The following is a 24,733-nucleotide window of genomic DNA, read 5'->3' on the forward strand; positions in this document are numbered from 1 at the left end:
GGCTAACTCACCTCACCTGCACATCTTTGGAACTGTGGGAAGAAACCGGTGCACCTGGAGGAAACCCAAGTAGACACAAGATGAATGTGCAAACTCCACACAGACAGTCCCCAGAGGCTGGGATTGGCCAGGTCCCTGATGCTGTGAGGCAGCAGTACTAACCACTGAGCCACAGTGTCGCCCGTTTACAGGGGGCAAAAGAATAATGGGAACTTGTGAGAAAGGCGTTGGCATTAATCATGAGTGATTTTAACCTAATTGCAGATGGAACAAATCAACTGGGAAAGGTAACCTGGCAAAAAAAAAGTACATAGGTGAGCTTGGGAAAATTTCTTAGAACTGCACAATCTACAGCCAACCAGAGAGGTGGTGGTAGTAAGCAATGAGATAAGATTAACTAATAGCACAATAATAAAGCCACAGCTATATAGATGTGATCACAACACGATTGAATTTTCACATTCAGATTCCAGAAGAGAAGAATGGGTCTTCTTTAAGGGCAATAATAAGAGTAGAAGGACCAAGCTAGCTAAAGTGACCCAGGAAAATGAGGTTAAGGGATAGGTCAGTAGATATGCAAAAGTTTAAGATGATATTTCATATCACTTAAAGATATATCTCGGAGAAAAAAATTTCAGGGAAAGAATACAATTATCCATGGCCAACTAAGAATGTTAAAGATACTATCAGACGTAAAGAAAAAGCATATCATTCCACAAAGAGGAACAGCAGTTCAGAAGGTTGTACAGAACATAATAAGAAAACAATGAATCACGAGGGGCATGGATAGGGTGAATAGCCATGGTATTTTTCCCAGGACAACGGAATCCACAACTAGAGGGCATAGGTTTGAGGTGAGAGGGGAAAGATGCAAAAGTGACCCGAGGGGCAACTTTTTCATGGCGTGTATATGGAATGAGCTGCCAGAATAAGTGGTGGAGGCTTTTACAATGACAGCATTTAAAAGACGCCTGGAAGGGTACATGACAAGGAGGGGTTTAGTTGATTATGGGACAAGATCAGTTTTGGATATCTGGTCAGCATGCAAGAGTTGGACCAAAGGGTCTGTTTCTGTGCTGTATGACTTGTGACCAAACAAAAATGTACAAGAGAAAGAGAGCTAGAAATACAAAAACAGAGAAAGAATTTCCATACATATTTTAAAAAAGGAAGAAAGTAGTGAGCATTTCCCTTGACAGAATCGAAGGAATTAATAATGAAAAATAGGAAATGATGGTGAACTGAACAGTTATCTTGTGATTGGCCTTCACTAGAGGAAATAAACAACATTCTAGAAATAACTATATCAAAGGTGAAAGGGAGGGAAGAAATTAAAATTATTACAATTACCAGACTAAGAAAATTATTCTAAAAGCTGACAAGTCCTCTGGTATTAATGGACTTCATTCTATGATCTTAAAAAAAAAGTTGCTGGGATCGTAACTGCATTGGTTTTAATTTTCCAAAATTCCTTCGACTCTGGAAAGGATTCATCATATTGCATAATAGAAAATCTAACTCCTCTAATTCAAAAAAGAAAGGAGACAGAAAGCAAGAATCGACATGCCAGATGGCTTAATATCTGTCAGAGGGAAATTTTTGAAATCTATTAGGAAAGAGATTAGAGGAAGGACACTTAGAAAATTATTATGCAATCAGGGAGAGTTAACATGGTTTTGAGAAAGGGAAATCATGCTCAATTAATTTAGTAGAATTCTTTGAAGATGTAATAAGCAATGAAAATAAAGGGAAGCCTATACATATAGCATACTCGGATTGCCAGAAGGCATGCAAGAAGGTGCACAAAAGGTATAGCGTAAAATTAAGAATTCATGATATAGAGTGTCACATATCAGCATGGATAGGGGATTGGTTAGCTAACAGGAGAGTAGGTCTTTTGGGCCATTTTTGGGTTGGCAAGATGTAATAAGGTGAAAATGAGGACTGCAGATGCTGGAGATCTGAGTCAAGACTAGAATGGTGCTGGAAAAGGACAGGTCAGGCAGCATCCTGACAGTTCAGGCAAAAGCCCTTCATCAGGAATGAGGCTGGGAGCCTCTGGAGTGGAGAGATTAATGGGAGGGGGGTGGGGCTGGGGAGAAGGTAGCTAAGAGTGCAATAAGTGGATGGAGGTGGGGATGAAGGTGCTAGGTCGGACAGGAGGGTGGACTGGATAGGTGGGAAGGAAGATCGGCAGGTATGACAGGTCATGAGGATGGTGCTGAGCTGGCAGGTTGGAACTGGGGTAAAATGGAATGGGGGGGGGGTGAAGAGAGAGAGAGAGAGAAATGAGGAAACTGGTGAAGTCCATATTGATGCCTTGGGGTTGAAGTGTTCTGAGGCGGAAGATGAGGTGTTCTTCCTCCAGGCGTTGGGTGGTGGGGGAATGGCGGTGGAGGCGGCCCAGGACCTGTATGTTCTCGGCAGAGTGGGAGAGGGAGTCAAAACGTTCGGCCGCGGGGCAGTGGAGTTGATTGGTGCGGGTGTCACGGAAATGTTCCCTGAAGCACTCTGAGAAGGCGTCCAGTCTACCCCATTGTAAAGGGGGCAGAATCAGGAGCAGCGGATACATTTGTGGATATGCAGGTGAAACATTGATGGATGTGGAAGGCTCCTTTGGGGCCTTGGATGGGAGGTGGGGGAAGGGGAGGAGGTGGTGGTGGTGGTGGTGGTTCGGGCGCAGCTTTTGTAATTGTTGCTGTGGCACAGGAAGGTGTCAGGAGGGGAGGGTGGGTTGTTGGTGGGCATGGATCTAACCAGGTAGACACAGAGGCAATAGTCTTTGCAGAAGGCGGAAAGGGGTGGGGAGGGAAATATATCCCTGGTGATGGGGACTGTTTGTAGGTGGCGGAAATGTCGGCGGATGGGGCGGTTGGAGGGATGAGGTTTGCGGGCGGAGGTGCGGGACGTGGATGAGATGCGTTGGAAGGGATCTTCAACCATATGGGAGGGGAAATTACGGTCTTTAAAGGAGGAGGCCATCTAGTATGTTCTATGATGGAACTGGTCCTCCTGGGAGCAGATATAGTTAATAAGGGTAATACCAAAGGTGATGCTGGGACCCGACTATTTACAGCTGGGAGGTACGGCCTACCGAATGGTTGCTAAAAATGTTGAGAACACAAAGATGAATAGGAAAGTAAGTCGGTAAGAAAACATACAGAATCTGCAAAGGTATACAGGTTGGTTATGTCTATGCCCAAAAGTATTTGGTAGGTGGGAGCATAATTTGGGAAAATGTGAAATGGTCCACTGTGGCAACAATGATAGAGAAGTAATATTTTAAATTGAGAGAGATTACAGAACTGAGGTAAAAGAGGAACTGGGTGCCCTGGTACACTAATCACACAAAGTTAGCATGCAGGTACAGCAAATTATTAGGAACACTGATTTATTGAAAAGTGGATTGGAATAAAAGTAGCTGCCGAGTTTAATTACAGTTGTACAGGATGTTGGTGCGACAATTTTGGCCTCTATTTAAAAAGGAATGTTATTGCATAAAATATGTAAGAGTGGACTCCTATCTGGATTCTAACAGGGAATTGAGGACAATGCATTAGTCTAGTGAATCCTTCCTTCAGTCTGCTGTCCATAGTAGTTTGTTGAAATGATTCAGGATGAAGCTGTTATCTGACAAGCTTAACTCTGTTATCTCACAAAGGTAGGAGAGGTTAAGTTTCTATCTATTGTAGTTACGAAGGAGGTGTGATCTCATTGAAGCACAAGATCCTGAAGGAACTTGATACCAAAAGGCTGTTTCACACCATGTAGAAGAGACAAAATCTTAAATCTCCCATTTAAAACGAAGCTGAGGAGAATTTCTTTCTCTCAGTCGCAAGTCTGCAGACCTCTGTTTAGACATCAGTCAAGGAAGGGTCATTCAATATCTTTAAGACAGAGGTATAGTGATTCTTGACTAATAAGGGAAGTAATGCTAATTGGTGATCAGGCACATGGAACTGACATATCAATCAAATCACCTGTGATCTTATCAAAGGGTGAATATAGTGTACTCCTGCTCATAATTTGTATGTTCAGCAAGAGGAACATTATGTATTGTTCCATCTCTCAATTATCATCGAATGATTCCTGCTAGCAAGAATGAGTGTAGATGCTGGATGACAAGAAGTTTGCACTGTTCAAAAACTAGCCAATGCTATCAAGGAAGAGAGAAGACAATTAGGACAGGATGATCACAACACTAACACCAAGTAGAAACTGAAGTATCTTGCTCTGTAAAATAATAGAACCATTGTTTCTTCAGAACTGTAAAAATTAAATCTATGAATTCCCTGACCTGCTGCCAAACTTTTGACCTATTCAAAAATAATTTTAAAAAAGTGTCAGTGCAGTGCTTACATGTATTTCTGAACTTCTGGGTTCCACGAAGGCTCAATATTGGGAAGATCTTAGTCATACAGGAGAAAATGAAAATCAAAACCAGTTGGTAGAATGTGTAAATGGACATGCATTTACATAAACCTCACCTTACTGATATGCCTTGGAGATGGAAATGTGCACTCACTTTATAAATACATAAAATTACTCACCAAGTGTACATCAACCTGAGCAAAAATTATCAAGAAAATTAGAAAATAAGATTTAATTTCCTCAACAGCAGCAGGATAGGTAACTAAATGAGACAGATTAAAAGGTAATTGGTGAAAGAAACAGGAAGACAAAGCATTTTTATTTCCCCAAACACAACAAAATCATTGCGGTCAGGAACTACTGAATGGGTGAGGTAAAGGTATTCAACAGTAGCTTTCAAAAGGAAACTGGATAAGTACTTGGAAAGGGGAAAAAAAATTGGAGGCCCAATTGGGGAGTGGGACTATTGGATGACTCTTTCCAAGAGACAGACAGACATTACGACACAAACTGGTCATCTTCTGTGCTGTAAATTTCTATGATTCTAATTATATTTTTGAAATATACTTGCAGCATTACTAAGGCTCAAGAAACAAACCGTAATCAGCTACTAGGATTCTTGGGAACATGAGCTGGGGTGACTATTCCTACCTGTATTTTCTTTTTTCCTTGTGGGAGAGCCATTGGCCTCACAAAGGTACAGACAAGGACAACTTAAATGTTGAAGTGCACTAACATGAGCATAGATGTGATGCGCAATAAAATAGATCTAATGGGGTTTTAATGTACTCCCACAGGAAAAAAAATTTAAAACTCCTCTATTGTAAGTTGTGATGGCTAGTTTATCAAAAAATAATTACAATGAAGTTATTTAGTTTCAGATATTTGTGGATGATTACAGAGTTATTATTACTCAATTAATTTTCAGTTTATATTGAGGGTCAGTTACTAATATGCACACTTCTGATTATTAACAGTTCTGACTAGTAGCCAATTAGAAAATTAATTTCCATTTACTGACAACAGAGATCCACTTTGTGATTGTTAGGGGTGGCGACTGGATTCAGCGTTTGTACTTTTATCAAGCACCTGACAAAAGTGTAAAACAATGGAGTGTAGTACTACAAAATCAATGTCTCATTGCAGAACACAATCTGCCATTCACTGTGCACATGCAAACTACAAATCATCACCCTGCCCACACCACCATGTGTACCCTCCCCGGCATCCCAATGCTCTATCAATAACCAGCACGATACATTAAAAGAAACTTTGAAGAAAACCTGTTCCTACTGTGACAACGCTATGGCTTTAAGAAGTGTATTTTGTCTTTTTTTTGAAGAGGGGTTTTGAGCCATTGGTGGTAAGCTGTTTCTTTCAAGGCAATAAAGTATACAGCTTGAGAGGTCTTAGTGTTTTTAATATAAAAGTTGGAACAATAGAAGCAGCATGAACTGGTGGAGTCAAGCTCTTATAGAATCAGGGTTATAGGTTAGCTTTTAGCAGTTGTTGGGATTTTGAAGTTGGTTGTGGGAGTTGCTATACCCCTCTGTCTACCAGAGGTTTCTCTTGCTGTTCTTTTCTCCCAGACTGGAGAAACATCACATATGAGACAATCTATTTCAATGAATTTGCTTTTGTCAAGAGTGTATTTATGGGGATGTTACTATATTAGAACAGTTGCTGTTTGGCAGTTAAATAATCTATCATTCTGTTAAGCTTTCCAATAAAGTTAAAGTTATGCCAATTCTTCTTTCTTTTGTTTGTATTCTAACTGTAGGATAAGAATAAAGTGAGTTTTGCTTAAAGCCGTATAGCATTGCCAATTGAATCACATCTGGAACACAGCAGTTAATGCTGGTCTCTAAGTAAGAGGAAAGTTAAGGTCAAGGCTATCTGTTGATATATTTGAAGGGGGTTTGGTCTGGTCCATAAAATCATACAAGCAAATAACTAAACAAACATATAATCACAAAGTGCTGAATCTTACATGAAGCAGTTTAAAACTATTTTGAAACTGAGAAAGACATGAAAAATACTTTATTATCAGTGCTTTTAAATATCTACTATTGTAGGTGCCTGACTATAGAGTATAATTGATCATGATTAAGAGAAACCCTCATAAGATGCTATATTGTGTTGTGATGGGGTGAATCAATCACCACTTCAACATTTCAATAGCAATTAAGTATTTCCCACTAGTGCCGGAGCCCTAGGCAACAACATTCGAAAGCTGCAGAAGATCAGGGAAATGAAGCAGCTCAATCCAGCTAAAAGTAATTGAATTGTGTTAATAGGCTACTGTACTTTTACTTGGGAACTATGGATAATAGACTGAAAGAAGGATTCACTGGACGGATGCATTGTCCTCAATTCCCTGTTAGAATCCAGACAAGAGTCCACATTTACATATTTTGTTTCTCTCACAACAAAGGCTTCATAATACACACAGTCCAATGTTATGGGGCCAATAACAAAGGAGCATGCTTCTGCAGTAATTGTTCAGAGTGATATTTTAAATTTCAAACAAATACTGATGAGCAAATAACTAGATCTGCAAACATTTAAGTGGCTGATCAAGTCTTGAAAACCTGATAAATCAAAAATCCCACTAATGCAAAACTGCTTCCATTTACAAGGAGCAACAATGCCTACTCAAAAATGACAACCACACACATGTACAAGGAAAAGAAGAAATATTCTGACTCAGCATAGTAGTATCACATGAAGCCTCCTGCAGTCAAACTTGTATTCCTTTGTCTTTAGATTCCATGGCAGCAAGGAGAAATGTTGGTACTGAGGCAGTAACATAAGATCCATGTCAGTATCTCAACCAAATAGTTATTGTTTATAAAGACTAGAACACTGCAAGGAATTTGACTATGATGAAGGAGTCAGCACAACTGAGTTCAGTCAGTACTGATTAGGGGTTGACAGTAGGGTCACTGAATAGTCAAATTACACAAAACATCCCTTCTCTAGTCCACAAGAGTGGAAGCTCGTTGGAATGTCCCTAAAATTAGCAGCTATGTACTTCTGTGTTGAAATCAGACACCAGACCTACTCAAAGATCAAAGTTAGCTTTCTCAAAAATAGATACAAATACAAAACTTGAAATCTCAGATTCAGAAGCAATTTAAAAAAAACACCATTACCATCTCTTGAAGCCATGTTTGCAACTGGACGTTTAATACCATATACCAAAATATTATACAAGGAAGCTCAGAAATTAAAAAAGCAAAACACTTGTGTCTCATGTCCTAGAAAAAAAACCTGTAGTTAAGAACAATGTTTGTTAAAACAGGCTGGTATGCTGGGTATTGTATACATTAAGAGACATTATCCTCAAATCAAGGACAACTGACAACTTAAATGGGGGACATAGAAATAGCAAATCCTATTTACTTTATATTACAGAGTGATGCTCCAGTTCTGTTCATTTCGCAGAATTTATAGTTCAAAATATAGACAGAAGGAGTGCCAATTTCTATTATATTTAAATCCCACTTTAACACAGGGGCCATCTGTGAGTAGAAGCAACATTTGTAGTATGTATTAAAGAATTAAAAAAAAGGACATTTGCCACAGAAAAGTCTTGCATTGACATGCCAACCCTGAGATGAACCCAACAGTGCAAACAATTCCAAATTGATTTAACTCACCATTATCGAATTCATCTGGAATCTGTGGAGGAAAGAGGGAGACAGAGAAAAAAAAAAGATCAGTTTCTGCAGCCCATTTACCAGCAGGTTGGGAGCATTCATAGCACAACACCATCCTCCCAATTAAGATAGAAATTAATCGCCAAACATATGAATATTCAAATACATCTGTCAATGGATGGGGGAAGCAGCTGGTTCCCAAACAACCGCCAACACCCTCACTATAGTTGGAATGAGGTCTGTTACTGGCCCTGGACTTCATTAGTAGCATGCAGTGGAAGTCAATCCACATCCTTATAATATACCCTTTTCTGGCCTGAAGGCTTTGGGGTTCTTGTTGGCTTTGCAACAACACATCTAAGTGGCCAATCTTTGCGCCCAAATGATTGGCCAAAAGAATTAGCCTTGGTTGTGTCATGCCTGTAAGTAACCTGTAGGCAAAAACGGGAAAGCACATTGCAATATGGAGCCTTGGCTGAGTTTTTTTCCCCCCACCCTCCCAAGTCTGAAGCCAATTTTAATATCCATTTGCTGCTACAGATGAAATTAGCAATCACTGCACCTTCTGGTCTGCACAGCTTTGCCAAACCATCCGGAGCTGTACACTTGAATTTCTAAGAAATAAAAAGAGTTAAAAATAACTTGGGTACCACCGTCCCCAATCTCACCCCAACATCATCTCCCAGATCCCCATCAATTACCCTTAATATTTTTCTTCCTTGTCGCACTACCTTCTAGGGGCGAGTTTACAACCTACATATGGACACTAACCATCACAGGCTCTTCAATTGTAGGTTCTATTACAATTCAAAACAACCTACACCTGGCAGTCTGAATGATCATTTGTTGGGAATCAGGGATAGGAAGCCTTCTTCATTCACTGAAGGAAAAGGAGATAATTTGTTGGTTAACTGCAACCCCTTGATTGACACCACCCTGTGACAGATATTCTAGGAATTAGGACATAATCGCTCAGCACTTCATAACAAGCTGTATCACAAAGACTCAGTGGGAAACCTGAAACTGCAATTTCGCAGTGTGGTGTCTAGTAAGTTAGCTGTTCAGTCTGTACAAAACTGAGCAACTACATTTGATTCCTCACTTTTTAAGATATCAGATCCTCCAAATTTTACAGCTTAAGCTTAAATGCGATGATGATTGCTGTTTCTCAGCTGTCATCCACGATTCAAATTTAACAGTTTTGCCTGAATGGAAGCTTCATTTTCAGACATTTCATCACTATACTAGATGACATCATCAGTGAGCCTCTTGTAAAGCACTGGTGTTATGACCCACTTTCTGTGTGTTTAGGTTTCCTTGGGTTGGTGATGTCATTTCCTTCCTTTTCTCAGAGGTTGGTAAATGGGGTCCAAGTCGATGAGTTTGTTGATAGAATTCTGATTGGAAGGCCACACTTTTAGGGATTCTCATGTGTGTGTCTGTTTGGCTTGTCCTTGAATGGGTGTGCTGTCCTTCTTCGTCTGTATGCAAGGATAGTGAGAGTGGGTCATGTTTTTTTGTGGCTAGTTGATGCTCATGTATCCTGGTGGCAAGTTTTCTACCTGTTTGTCCAATGTAGTGTCTGTTACAGTCCTTGCACGGTATTTTGTAAATAATTAATTTTGCTTGTTGCCTGTATAGGGTCTTTTAAGTTCAATTCAACTGGAACTCTATCAGCAAACTCATCAACTTGGACCACATTCACCACTCTGAGAAAAAGAGCAGGAAATGACATCACCAACAATAGGAAACCTCAATACATAATAGAAAATGGGTCCTAACACCCATGCTTCAACGGATGATAATTCCTGATGAAGGGCATTTGCCTAAAACAATTCTCCTGCTCCTCGGATGCTGCCTGACCTGCTCTGCTTTTCCAGCACCACACACTCGACTCTGATCTCCAGCATCTGCAGTCCTCACTTTCTCCTCACTGATGTTACCTAGTATGGTGATGAAATGTCTGAAAACTTACCTTCCAGCTCAGCGATCAAACTTACATTTAGAACCTCAACCTGAGCTACAAATCTTCTCCAAACTTGCTAACTCTTGTCGGAATCTAGGGAAAGAACCATTCCAAAGCGGCACAAAATCTAGAATGGCAGTCCAGTATAGCACTAAGTGCTACACTGTTGGGTGCTGTCTTTCAGAGAGATCTTGGAGCACAAACCTCCATTTGTCTTCTCAGATGGGTGTAAAAGATATCAAGACACTAAAATGTGCAGCTGAGAGAGACTTGAGCATGAAAAGCTGCAGAACAATATAAAAGAAGTTATGCAGTGCAGTTGTAGATGCTGGTTAATATTAAAATTAAAAGCACAGCAGAACTATCTGAAATAATTTCACTTCCAACGTCTTTAACAAACTGTCATCACAAATAGGTTCAAGAACAAAACTAATTAAGTTTTGTTACAAGGAGCTGTACACATAACATTGGACCCTCCTAAAAAGGTCTCATTTCTCTTGGAGGGGTTCATCAAATGTTCATTAGATTGGTTCCCCAGAGGTTGCCTTTTGGAGGAGAAATGGAGCAAAACTGACCTTTCTTCCATTGTCTGGAAAATAATGAAAGGTAATCTGATTGAAATATAAAATTATAGGGAGGATTTGACAGGACAAAGAGTGAGCAGCTGTTTCCACTGACTGGATCAACAAGGATTGTCCATTTAGGACGAAGATGGGTATAAAAATTTAGCTGGTCAGAGGATTATGAATCTCTGCAATTCCCAACTCCAAAAAAACTCTCCATGGTTACTTAGTTATTAAGTTCATTCGTATTCACAGGGCACCATGGGCCATCAGCAGGAACAAAAATATATTTCAACCACAATCTGTAATTTGGATGTGAATATAGGAGGTATGGTTAGTAAGTTTGCAGATGATACCAGAATTGGCAGTGCAGTGGACAGTACAGCGAGGTCCTTGATCAGATGGATCAATGGGCCGAAGAGTAGCAGGTGGAGTTTAACTTGGATAAATGTAAGGTGCTGCATTTTGGAAAGGCAAATCAGGGCAGGATTTATACACTTAATGGCAAAGTCCTAGGGAGTGTTGCTGAAAAAGCTGACCTCAGGGTACAGGTGCATTCTTCCTTGAAAGTTGAATTGCTGGTAGACAAGGTAGTGCTGGCAGCATTTGGCACGTTTGCCTTCATTGGTCAGTGCATGGGAGTACAGGAGTTGGAATATCATGGTGCAGTTCTACAGAACATGGTTCGACCACTTTTAGAATACTGTGCTCAGCTCTTTTCTCCCTTCCGGAGGGAAGATTTTGCTAAACTTGAAAGGGTTCAGAAAAAATTTACAAGAGTGCTGCTGGGATTAGACAGTATGAACTACATGGAGAGGCTGAGTAGGCTGGGGCTTTTCTCCCACAAGAGTATCAAAGTCTGAGGGGTGATAATATAGAGATTTATAAAACCATGAGGGGCATGAATTGGGTGAACAGCCATGGTCTTTTTCCCAAGGTAGCAGAGTCCAAAACTAGAGAGCAGAGGTCTAAGCTGAGAAGGAAAAGAATTAAAAAGGGATCAGAGGGGCAACTTTTTCACACAGAGGGTGGTTCATGTATGGAATGAGCTGCCAGAGGAAACGGTAGAGATGGGTACAATTACAATATTTAAGAGGTACTGGATGGTTACATGAATAGGAAGGGTTTAGAGGGATATGGGCCAAATGCTGGCAAATGGGAGTATATCAGTTTAGGATAAAGTGAGGACTGCAGATGCTGGAGATCAGAGCTGAAAATGTGTTGCTGGAAAAGCGTAGCAGGTCAGGCAGCATCCAAGGAACAGGAGAATCGACGTTTCGGGCATGAGCCCTTTCTTCAGGAATCACAGAGCCCTGAAGAAGGGCTCATGCCCGAAATGTCGATTCTCCTGCTCCTTGGATGCTGCCTGACCTATTAGTTTAGGATATCTGGTCAGCATGGACAAGTTGGACTGAAGGGTCTGTTTCCGTGCTGTCCATCTCTTTGACTCTGAGTAGCGAGAAAAGCAAGAGGATAGAAGAACACAGCAAGCCAGGCAGCATCAGGAGGAGTCAATGTTTCAGGTGTAAGCCTTCTTCAGGACTGGGGATGGCTGTAGGGGGAGCTGCAGATTTCATTTCTCCCATCAGCCAACCAGGTCATACCCTCTACCTATGCTCACCTATCCCTACCTCACCAAACCCAACATCTGCAGCTCCCCAGACACTCGTCCCCAATCCTGAAGAATTTGAAGTGTTGACTTCTTCACCTCTTGATGCTGCTGGCTTGCTGTGTTCGTTCAGCCTCTTGTTGGTCTACCTTGGATTTCAGCATCTGCAGTTTTTTTGTCCAAGTAGAGAGACAGCTACAGCTTTGAACACTTGTTACAAATATGAGTGACACTTCCACGACTCTATAACACATGGACAAAGAATGCATTTTAACACTGACTTACTAGTTCTATTCCAGATACAAAGGGAATGGATCAGGTGGAAAGGTAGTATGACAATAGTACAAAAACAGAAATTGCAAGCAAGCACAATAACTTAGATATTGCGCTTTTGGCTCTACAGGCAATGAGGAATTAAAAGATATACAGTACTCAACCACATTAAAAAAAAGAGTAAAACAATAGATCAAAGGGTTGAGACTCAAATAAGCATTTTTAAAAAATCATTTATGAGACGTGGGCATTGCTGGTTGGCCAGCATTTATTGCCCATCCCTAGTTGCCCTTGAGAACGTGGTGAGCTGCATTCCTGAACTGCTGCAGTACAACTGCTATGGGTTGTCTCACAATGCCATGAGGGAGGGAATTCCAGTGACAGTGAAGGAACAGTGACATAGTCCCAAGTCAGGGTGGTGAGTGACTTAGAGGTGGTGGTCTTGCAGTGTATTAGCTGCTCTTGTCCTTCTAAATGGAAGTGGTTGTGGGTTTGGAAGGTTCTGTCTGAGGATCTTGGGTGAATTTCCGCAGTGCATCTTGTAGATAGTTCACACTGCTGCTACTGAGCGCCGGTGGAGTAAGGGATGTGCATGTGGTGCCAATCCAGCAGGTTGCTTTGTCCTGGATAGCGTCAAACTTCTCTAGTGTTGTTGGAGCTGTACCCATCCAGGCAAAAGGAGGATATTCCATTACACCCCTGACTTCTGCCTTCTAGATGACGGACAGGTTGTGGGCAGTCAGGAGGCAAATTACTCACCAATGTATTCCTAGCCTCTGACATGCTGTTGTAGACAGTCTTTATGTGGTAGCCCAGATGAGTTTCTGTTTTGAGCTTCAAGGGAGTTAATACAAAATGTGTGGGGTATATGGAACAGATTGAATGAAATGCAGACTCAAATTCAACTTGGGGGCGGGGGTGTTGAATGGGCAGGTCCTGTGACATTATAGCCATTATTGAGTTACAACTCCAAACATACCAGCTAAACATACCAGGTTATTAGAAATACAAAATGGTGGATGGAGAGCAATAAATTTAACAACATAATATGAAATTGTTTTAATTTGAGAAATAGGAAAGGGTTTCAACACTATACTGGGCGTGATGACATTCTCCAGGGAGGAGCTATGAAATGGTACATATGTAGTGAGGAGGAACTAAACAAGCATGTTGCAAAAAGGAGTGCAATTTTATTGGGAGATATTGATTTCACACTGACCTGCATTAATACACTTGCAGGTATCAGAAAGGGTGAATTTCTTGTGTATCTAAGGTAGTTTTGTCCCAGAACCACAAGAGACACATCATATTGGACTTAATGAGTCATATCTAATTAACAGCTTAACAATACACAAGCATTATTCAATAGTGATGATAATTTGATTGACTTTAACATAATATTTGAAAGCCTGAAACTTGAAACCATTAGCTAAGATTCTAGACTTTATGAAAGGCTGACTTCAATCCTACAGGCCAGATCATCCACAATAAACTTTCAAAATCTGTTAAAGGGTACAACAAGTAGCAATGAAAGGTGTTCAAAAAATAATTTAAAATCAAAGAACTAATTTATACCCTTATAGGGAAAGAGCTTCAATTACTAAAAAAAGTCACAAATGCTATTTTTTATTACCATTTTAGTCAATCTCCTGGACACCTTTCACCTTCTCACTGGTTTTATTTCACCTCTTTGCTGGACTGTCCCATTTTGCAACTTCCTATCTCTTCCTGGCCTACTTCAACTTGCCCAAATGCTTGTTCCTGACCTCCATTTGTCTGACCTGGAACAAACTGCAAAGGATAATTAAATAACTAATCTTTCTTGCCTTTCTAATGTGCACAGAAGGGATTATTTTTGATCCAAATGAGTAGTTAGGAGATAACTGAGTAGTTAAAGTGCACCAGAATATCCTACAACCAGGAATAGTGAATTATCACTTGGTTTTAGGTGAAAGCAGTTAATAATCCAAGAGGAGCATAAGTGTAAAGACATGGAGTGAGTGCGGGTGGGGATGGGGGTGGGATACTGTTCTTCACAGTTTATTTATTATTTGTCTCACCAAAAAGGTAGATATGCCCATCACGATGTTACATTTGAATAGTGAAATTTAATTGAAATGGAGGAGAAGGAAGAAGCTTACTCAAAATTCATTTGAAGTGAAGTATTGATTCCTTGATAAAAAGCCAGTTCACCTCTGGGCAACCTTTAACTCTCAAATATTTCACATATAATGACAGTATTTAAGTTAATGGTTTCCAAACTTGCTTCTCGTCTGTTAATATCCAATGTGGAATATAAAAATGTACATTTTGTTTTAAAAATGTACAATGTGTTTTAAAGACATGAAGTTGGTTCATAGGCGACACAATGATTTAGTAGTTCGCATTGCTGCCTCACAGCACGAGTGACTCCGGTTCGATTCCACTCTTGAGTGACTATGTGCAATTTGCACATTCTCCCCATCTGCGTGGTTTTCTTCCAAAGTCCAAATGTGCAGGTTGGGTCAATTACTCATGCTAAATTGCCCATAGTGTGGAGGTTGGGTGAATTAGCCATGAGAAATGCAGGGTTGGAGGGATAGGGTAGTGGGGTAGGTCTGGGTGAGATGCACTTCGAAGGATCAGCATGAGACTCAAATGGGCTAAATAGCCTCCATCCACACTGTAGGATTCTATGAAAATTATCTTCCACTGAAAATTAGCAATCTGCAATTGCAGTTGTATGCAGCAAATTAGTAGATATGTTGCTCTCTAAAGTGAGCAGTGTTATGCACTATAAGAGTGAGAACCATAAACTTGGTGACTGAATAACCCAGGGTAAAAACAATGACTGCAGATGCTGAAAACCAAATACTGGATTAGTGGTGCTGGAAGAGCACAGCAGTTCAGGCAGCATCCAAAGAGCAGCGAAATCGACGTTTCGGGCAAAAGCCCTTCATCAGGAATGAAGGGCTTTTGCCCGAAACGTCGATTTCGCTGCTCTTTGGATGCTGCCTGAACTGCTGTGCTCTTCCAGCACCACTAATCCAGACTGAATAACCCAGTTCTATCCCTCAAGTTTGGAGCAGAAGTATTCTGCTTATCAACCCTGCTCAGCCTCCAATACGATCACAGTTGATCATGTTCCGTGCACTCCTATACCTTTGATTCCCATGCCTACTAAGAATCTATCTACCTCTGCCTTAAAAATAATCAATCGTCCCATTTTTCATAAATTGTGGAAACTTTGCTGGCATTGTGGGAATTTAATTCTCCAACTATGACCATTACCTTGACAAAAAGTAAATGATCTTTATATTTCTAGGACAAATGGCCAAAAGGTTGACAGAAGATTAAGGAGAATCTTAATGAAGAAAGGCAAGGCAGCGGGACAGAGTGTTTTAGGAAGATAATTCCAGAGCTCATGAGCACATGCTCATTAATGGAGCACGAGAAATATTGAGGCTGCTCAAAAGGCCAGAGTTCAATCACAACAGGTACCATTCTTTGGGACATAATAGGAGTCAGATGGGATGGAGGACATGGAGGACTTAAAAACATGAAACATTGAAATTAAGGTATTGCTTGACTGAGGGCCAGTGCAGGTCACTGAGCACAGGGGTGGTAAGCAATCTTACCTTCAGGAAATGGTAATCAATTGAAAGAGACAAAGGGAGGATGACAGAACTGGCACCAATTCAATGGAAGAGGGAGAATTGGATACCTTTTGAAATCCTAAAGTGTGGAGCTTTAAGCGAGGAACCTGATGTATTGCGTGATCAAACAATTCAAAACAATTTTTTTCTCCCTTTTATTCTTGAGCAGTAGATTCCTTGCTGGGACACCAGTCCACAAATGCCATGTTGTCACTTTTTGCGAGTAAGTGTTCTTCTTGTATGAGCTAAGTTATAATAATGATATTCAAATGGAGGCCAGTCGTACCTTCATTTAATATTCACACATAGAACTCGCTATTCAGGAACTGGAAGCAGAGGTCATTCCCCCAACCTAGAAATGCTGAATTATTGGACCCCCGCTGAGATAGGACACTCAGAAATGAGTTGGGATTGAGTCAGAGGATTCCTGGCTTTGCACGAGTTACAGTTAGCCCTAGCCAACTGAGGAGCTCCAAGATTTATTTCTACTGTATCAAGCTAATAGCTCTCAACCACAACCAAATTGGAGGAGCCGGTTAATAATAACAGCCAGCTTTAGCGTAAAGTTTTAATCTTCTTGTCAAAATCTCCCTCATTCTGCATCTTGTTTGTCTGTAACACTTGTCTTCTACACTCCATTCTGCTACCTTGATGCACTTTGTATAGCACACAAAACAAAACTTTTCACTGCAACTCAGCACATGTACCAAAAATAAAAATAACACTAATTTGCACAGCAAATGCTGTCAAAATAATTTAATTGTTTAAAAGTTAAAAATGTGAGAATTTCTGCATCCAAATTACAGCCACAACAAAGCTGTAAGATTTGTCACCTCTGTCATAATTCCAATTGATACACCACAAAAGCATAAGAGTGACAGGTGACTATTAAAAAAAAACACTATCAAGTCCATTTCTTAGAAACAAATATGCAGCAATACTTTAATTGTACACTGTATTTAAACAGTATGACATTTATCATGGCTGGTCAAAGATGTATTGTGGAAAAAGCTGCTAAATGAAATTATGACTTGACAAAAATCTACAGGAGGGGTCCAAGTTTAAAAGCACTTAAACCAAACAACCAACTTTGAATATCCAATTTTTAAAAAAAGGTGTGTGAACATTAATTTAAGGCATAAGCTTTAATTCAGCACAATAATATTGCTCACAAAAACAAAGGGAATTGCTAAGTTAGGCAATTGCTAAGCACATGCCATTGCAGGTTTACCAAAAGGTCTGGGAGTGAATTGTTTTTTTTATATATAAACGAAGTATCAAGTTCTCAGCCTCAAGATAGTGAAACGAGTATTTTAAGATAGCAACAGGTACAAGGGTTTGGCAGTTCATACTGCTAAATGTTTTCTACAAACAGGCGGTCAATGTTATGAAAACATTCTCTCCCATGTGTAAAAACGGTACCAGTTGCAGCTATTTTACATTTCCAGACAAGTTGGTATACTGAAAGCCTTCAAATGAAAATAATACTGCTATTTTAAATATATTAACACCAAACAGACATTGTGTAACTAATAAAAATTACATGATATGGTCACAGATGTACAAAACAGAAACAGACATTTCGGTCCGACTTGTCCATGCTATCTAAATAAAATCTAGGCCTGTTTACCAGCATTTAGCCCATATCCCCTTAAACCTTTATTCATATACCCATTCCGGATGCCTTTTAAATGTTGTTATTGTATCAGCCTCCTCCAATTTCTCTGGCAACTCATTTCATACATGCACCATTGTGTGCGTGAAAAAGTAGCCACTGAGGTCCCTTTTAAATTTTTAATCTCTCACCTTAAACCTCAGCCCTCTAGTTTTGGACTTCCCCATCCCCGCAAAAATGTCTCTCTAGATTTTATAAACCTCTAAGGTCATTTCTCAGCCTCAGACATTCCAGGGAAAATAGCCCTAGCCTGTTCAGCCTCTCCCTGTCACTCAAACCCTCCAACTCTGGCTCCATCCTTTTAAATCTTTTCTGAAACCTTTCAAGGCAGCAGCGTTTGGTATGCTTGCCTTTATTAGTCAGAGCATTGAGTACAGGAGTTGGGAGGTCATGTTGCAGCTGTACAGGACATTGGTTAGGCCACTTTTGGAATACTGTGTTCAATTCTGGTCTCCCTGCTATTATAAAGATGTGAAACTTGAAAGGGTTCAGACTTACAAAGATGTTGCCAGAGTTGGAGGATTTGAGCTATAGGGAGGCTGAAAAGGCTGGGGCTATTTTCTTTGGAGTGTCAGAGGCTGAGAAGTAGAGATTTATAAAATCATGAGGAACATGGATAGGGTAATTAGGCAAGGTCTTTTCCCCATGATGAGGGAGTCCAAAACTAGAGGGCAGAGCTTTAAGGTGAGAGGGGAAAGATTGGAAAAGGGACAACATTTTCTCGCGGAGGGTGGTGTGTGAATGAAATGAGCTTCCAGAGGAAGTGATGGAGGCTGGTACAATTACAACATTTAAAAGACATCTGGATGGGTATATGAATAGGAAAGATTTAGAGGGATATGGGCTAAATGCTGACAAATGGGACTAGATCTGTTTAGGACATCTGGTCAGCATGGATGAGTTGGAGAGAAGAGTCTGTTTCCATGCTGTACAAGCAAGTGGCTCAGTGGTTAGCACTGCTGCCTCACAGCGCCAGGGACCCGGGTTCAATTCCCACCTCGGGCAACTGAGTGTGTGCGCGTGGAGATTGCACATTCTCCCAGTGTCTGCGTGGGTTTCCTCCGGGTGCTCCAGTTTCCTCCCACAATCCAAAGATGTGCCAGTTAGGTGAATTGGCCATGCTAAATTGCCCGTAGTGTTAGGTGCAGGGGTAAATGTAGGGGAATGGGTCTGGGCAGGTTGCCCTTCGGAGGGTCGGTGTGGACTTGTTGGGCCAAAAGGGCCTGTTTGTTTCCACACTGTAGGGAATCTAATCTAATCTCTATGACACTAAGTTTCCTTCCTATAACAAGGACTCCAAAATTGCACACAATATTCCAAAAGTGGCCTAGCCAATGTCACGTATAGCTGCAACATGACCTCAACTCCTATACTCAACACTCTGACCAATAAAGACAAGCATACCATCTGCGATCTTCACTAACCAATCTACTTGCAACTCCACTTTCAAGGAACTATGAACCTACACACCATACTCTTTGTTCAGCAACACTCCCTAGGACCTTACAATTAAGTGTATAAGCCCTGCTGAGATTTGCCTTTCCAAAATGCAGTACCTCACATTTAAAATTAAACTCCATCTGCTACTGTTCTGCCCACTGGCCCATCTGATCAAGATCCTATTGTACTCAGGAGGTAAACTTCTTCGCTACATCTCCAATCTTGGTGTCAACTGCAAACGTATTAACCATACCTCCTACGTCCACATCCAAATTATTTATATAATTACGAAAAGCAGTGGACCCAGCACCGATCCTTGTGGTGCACCACTGGTCATAGGCCTCTAGTCTGAAAATCAACCCTCCACTACCACTTCTACCTTCAAGCCAGTTCTGTATTCAAATGGCTAGTTCTTCCTGTATTCTATGTGATTTACCCTTGCCAACCAGTCTACCATGCGGAACCTTGTTAAACACCTTACTCAGTCCATACAGATCAGAAATACTGATGATCATAGCAGGTCAGACAGCATCGATGGAGAGCAAGCTAACATTTTGAGTCTAGATGAATCTTCAGGAGCTGAAGAGAAGCGTAGAGGGGACAGCATTAATACTATAATTTAGGGCGTGGGGGTGATCACTTAATCTGAACTATCAGCATCTTTTCTCCATCAGGGCCCTACACCCACTATCCCACACCACCCCCATTCCCCTCTAAACTACAGCATAAATGCTGTCCCCTCTACTTCAGCTTTGAAGAGTCATCTAGACTCTGAGCGTTAGCTTGCTCTCTTGCCATGGATTCTACCTAACCAGCTGAGTGTTCCAACATTTGTTGTTTTCAGCCGATTCCAGCATCTGCAGTAATTTGTTTCTCTATATAGATCATGTCCACTGTTCTGGCCTCATCAATCCTCTTCGTTACTTCAAAAAAAACTCAATCAAGTTAGTGAGACCCAAGTTCCCAAACACAAAGCCATGTTGACTATCCCTAATCAGTCCATGCCTTTCCAAATACACGTAAATCCTGTCCATTAGCATTCTCTCCAACAACTTTGTTGGAAATGATTTACTGATTGATCCATTAAAACACTTGTACACATATGCAATTATTTGTTAAACTTTGCTTGATGCTAACCAATGTCGAACACAAATCACTGACTTGAGATTTATATGGAATTATTCACGATCAAACGTGTAGTACAAGATTGTCCAAATGTCCTTGTACTCTGCAAACAGAAGTGCCATAATCCCTCTTGCACATGACATTACCTGCAGATTAAAACACATGCCTTCAGCATATTTCCTCTACTCTTCACTTGAAGGCACTGATCCACAAAATACTGATTTCATACTAGAGAACCGAGGATGCTTGTCAATGTTCTGATAACTAAAATGAGCAGCCCACTGGATAGTCAAAAAGAATAGCTTGATTAGCCACTCACATACAAAAGGTAGCCCATCAGGCTAGTTACTGAATAGTGACCAATGCCAAGGGAACACAAGCATGAGCTGAGAGGGATCAGACAGTAAACAAGGAAAGTATGCTTTGAACTATGAACAGCATGATTCTAGATTCCGAGACAGCCAAGACAAGATTGAAATGGTGTAGTCATCTGTTGCTGAGGGAGGGACAGAACCATGTTATGAGGTGAGCAATGATCATAAAAATATGTCAAAAAGGACAAAAGGAAATTCCAAGAGCAGATGGAAGGATATGGTGGCAAAAGACTTCAGATGTGGATTTGAAAGGACTGGAGACTGACAGGGGGAAGATAGGGAAGGATGATCAACCAGCATTGTGGGAAAAGTGGAAATAAGAATAAAATAATGGAGAATGAAACTTCTTGTGCTCAGCTTTTTGTTCAAGTTGCACATGTTTTCCACTGGGGCTACTTGCCAATCACAGGGAAATACTTACATCTACAATAGACCCTAACTAAGGGTGAAAGGCAAGGCCTAGGAAGAAGGAGGCAGGATGAGGAGAAGCAAGTGAACAAGAGTGTCTTCCTTTATCTTTATCTTGTGATAGCACTACTAAAAACATCTTTATGCAGGTCAGAGCAGGGTTGGTTATGATGCTCCCTGTGAAAATCTTCTTGCCAATGCTCACCATTTAGGCTCACATGAAACATGCACGTACCCAAAGCAATAGAGGAACCATGCTGAGCAAGAGTCAGCCGACATGAGAGGAAAAAAAAATGAGATGTCCGAAACACCAGCCTGACTTCAGTGATTTAAAAATTTTAAAGCCAACAAATGGTTCTCAAAAGGCATTTATTTTCATTATATCATCTACCTGAAGCTTTGATGCACAGCTTGTGCTACATATTAAAGGCAGAACATCATTTGCTGAACAAATGCAGGTTCAAAGTAGGGGATTGTATTCATGTCTCCTCGTAAGGAGTGTGCTTCAACAAACAGACTTGGCTCTTCAATTTTACTCATTTTCCATTCATTAGGATGAGACTACAGAAATAAGTTTCCCAAGAGAGTCTGAAAAGGTGAAGATTCTCACAGTGACTAGCATTGCACCTAACCTACAAAATGCGCTGTGGAGAAAGGAACTTATGCAGGTCATTAAGAAAAGCACCTTCACACATTAATGTTAGGCGTCTTTGGTCAGGCTTAAGTACAAAAGGGAGTAGAAGAATGGGAAATAGAAGAGCAGCAAGCCGACAAAAGAAAGGAAGGAAGTCAACCCTGTTCCGAATCGCCTACTTCACTAAGTCCCATTTTTAAATACATAACATGTGGTTGATTCAGAATCTCTTACATCCAAAGAACAAGAACGAAGCATTAACCACGCTGAGTGGATTGGTGCATCGTCCAAAAGTAAATATTCATCATTTGCTCAATCAATTTACTTTAGAAAGGAGGAGCTTCTACATTACAATTCAAGCCCTCAGGATGTTTCAAAGTATTTTTTTTATATACAATTAATTTTTAGATGCAGTCACTATACAAAAATGTGCACACTTTAATGGCACATTGAAACAATGGAACAATGTACTCGTTTATTCAATTTACATTTTAACATGTATTCCCTTTACATAAAATGTTCAGCAAGTAATCCTAGTTAGAAAATGAAAACTTTACATAAGCTCTCTTTTCTCAGATTTGGTGCCATGTTTCTGGAGGCACTACAGCACTAGAGTCTTATGTATGAAATTGGGGCCAAGATTAGAGATGCCAAGGATAAATTCAAGGCTTCAAATCATAACTGGAGAGCTGACACTACACTAACACATCAGTACAATAATAATGGAGTGCGACACTATCAGAGATGCCATGTTGGGCTAAGACAAACCAAGTCCCCATCTGCCTCAAGTGGGTACAAAACAAATCCCACAGTAACCACATCACCAAAAATAAATCGATTATGTATTTCAGTGTTTGTGGGACTTAGGTGCACAAAAGTCAACTGAATGTGACCCACTAGTCATTGAGAGGTACAGTCTCTTTACTTGGGATCACACCAATGTTATAACTTGTAATATATTACAACTTGTAATATATTAACTCAATTGTGTGGTAGGCAAAATGGCTTTCTGACACAGTGGCAGCATTCTATTACTGGGGAATACCACTTGCATTTACTTCAAAGTAGCAGCATGAGATTCTGATTTCCTTGCTATAAGAAAGATGTTGTGAAACTTGAATGGGTTCAGAAAAGATTGAAGGATATGCCGGGATTGGAGGTTTTGAGCTACAGGGAGAGACTGAATAGGCTGGAGCATTGGAGACTGAGGGCTAACCTTATCGAGATTTATAAAATCATGAGGGGGGTGGATAGGGTGAACAGCCAAGGTTTTCTTCCAGGATATGGGAATCCAAAATGAGACGGCATAGGTTTAAGGTGAGAAGGAAAAGATTTAAAAGGGACCTCAGGGGAAATGCAGATGGTGATGTTTATATAGAATGAGCCACAAGAGGAAGTGGAGGTGTCTGGTACAATTACAACATTTTAAAGGCATTTGGATGGGTACATGAACAGGAAGGGTTTAGAGGGGTACAGGCCAAATCCTGTCAGATGGGATGAGATCAGTTTAAGAAATCTGGTCGGCATGGATAGGTTTGACAAAAAAGTTTATTTCCGTGCTATATAACTGAGTCTGATTGGTTAACTTCACCTGTTGCTCAAATTTTGAGACACACTTGTCCTTTCCAGCATTAATCAGAATTATACTGGCTATCATGACCAATTGTGGCAGGTTTGGGCCCCATTTATGAGTTGGTGGGATATACAGTGATCAATAATATGATCAGGGTAGCCATTATCCCAGATGATAGTTTTAATGTGCTCTATCTTGACAAACTTGTGTGATTAGCAAATGTCTAGGACCCTACTTAAGAGTTTGCTGATAAGGCTGATCTGTGGCTTTTGGAATCATAAGTATATATGGACTAGTAAACAGAGTCTTACAGTAGATAGTAAAGCCACATCAAAAGATTTTCCAATTTGCATTTGAAGAGAGGGTACTGCTTTGGCTGCTCAATTTTAAAAGGTGAACTTGCATACAGGATGGGGTTTATTGAAATTTGTTAGGAAATTATTAGATATAGCTACAGATTCAAATGCAGCAAACTTGTCAGCTGTGTATCACACATATGGAAGGAGTAGACATGCTTCTCATGGAAGCCAACTAAGAGGTTAGTGACAACTGGGCCGAGAAGGTTCTCATATCAACATCATCTACATGGCATAATTGAAACTGAATTCAACCCAATGAGTTGCCAAGTTCATAACTTTGCTGAAAACAGATTTAGACATTGGTTGCAAATCGCACCTGCCGTGTTATAGTAATCTTGTGCAAATGTCAATGGTTTCTTTATGTGGTATTATAGTGAATAGGTGAGCAATGTCAAAAGGGCCATGTATAAGTCTTGCATATTCTTGTGAAAGTGAAAGATTCGTTCAATGTTAGAGGAAAGCTCTCTTCTAAAAAAAAACAAATTTGGTGGTTCATGTTAGCAGAACTGGCCATAGATAAAGACAGATAAGGGACATTATTTTTCTATGCTTGGGCAATCTAAACACACGTGGATACAGAGATGATGAGGATGAATCCTATCAAATAGACACCAAGCAGCTCACCACCATGACAAATTCAACAATTACCTCTGAAATATTGGTCTGAGGTCAAAATTGAAGTCATTGTTGGAAGCTGGAAGTAATGAAAGTGGCCCAAAACTGAGCATTTCAAATACTCCCTCACTTGAGGAATCATACACCCTTGCCTGAATCAAGTTAGATTGCTTTTATAATCAAGAGGAAATGAAATTTGCATTATGCTCATTTGAACAAACATGCACATAGAGCACCGAAGTAATTGCTGCCTGTTTTCTATGGAACTGTTTTCAATGGAACCATTTCCTGCCAAGATTTCCTGCAAATGATGATCACTATGTAAATACATCGTTGCCTATGATCATAAAGTTTTGGCTGTTGATCCTGAATCCACATTTAAACAACTTTAAATGTCTATCACACAAGCAAACATGGTTTCAGATGCTTTTTTTCCCCCAAGAGATTTAGC

The 24,733-nt window shown here is 40.4% G+C and overlaps 1 protein-coding gene across 2 annotated transcripts in view; it reads right to left on the reverse strand.

Moving 5' to 3' along the window:
* Positions 1-24,733, reverse strand: part of timm50 (translocase of inner mitochondrial membrane 50 homolog (S. cerevisiae)) — a 164,507-nt gene that overhangs the window by 71,747 nt on the left and 68,027 nt on the right. For both annotated transcript variants that reach the window (XM_072549212.1, XM_072549211.1), the window contains exon 3: positions 8,034-8,055. In XM_072549212.1, the coding sequence (XP_072405313.1) occupies positions 8,034-8,055 (22 nt within the window). The remainder of the gene's footprint in view (positions 1-8,033; positions 8,056-24,733) is intronic.

This window comes from Chiloscyllium punctatum, chromosome 29 (assembly GCF_047496795.1).
Source record: "Chiloscyllium punctatum isolate Juve2018m chromosome 29, sChiPun1.3, whole genome shotgun sequence".
NCBI lineage: Eukaryota > Metazoa > Chordata > Chondrichthyes > Orectolobiformes > Hemiscylliidae > Chiloscyllium > Chiloscyllium punctatum.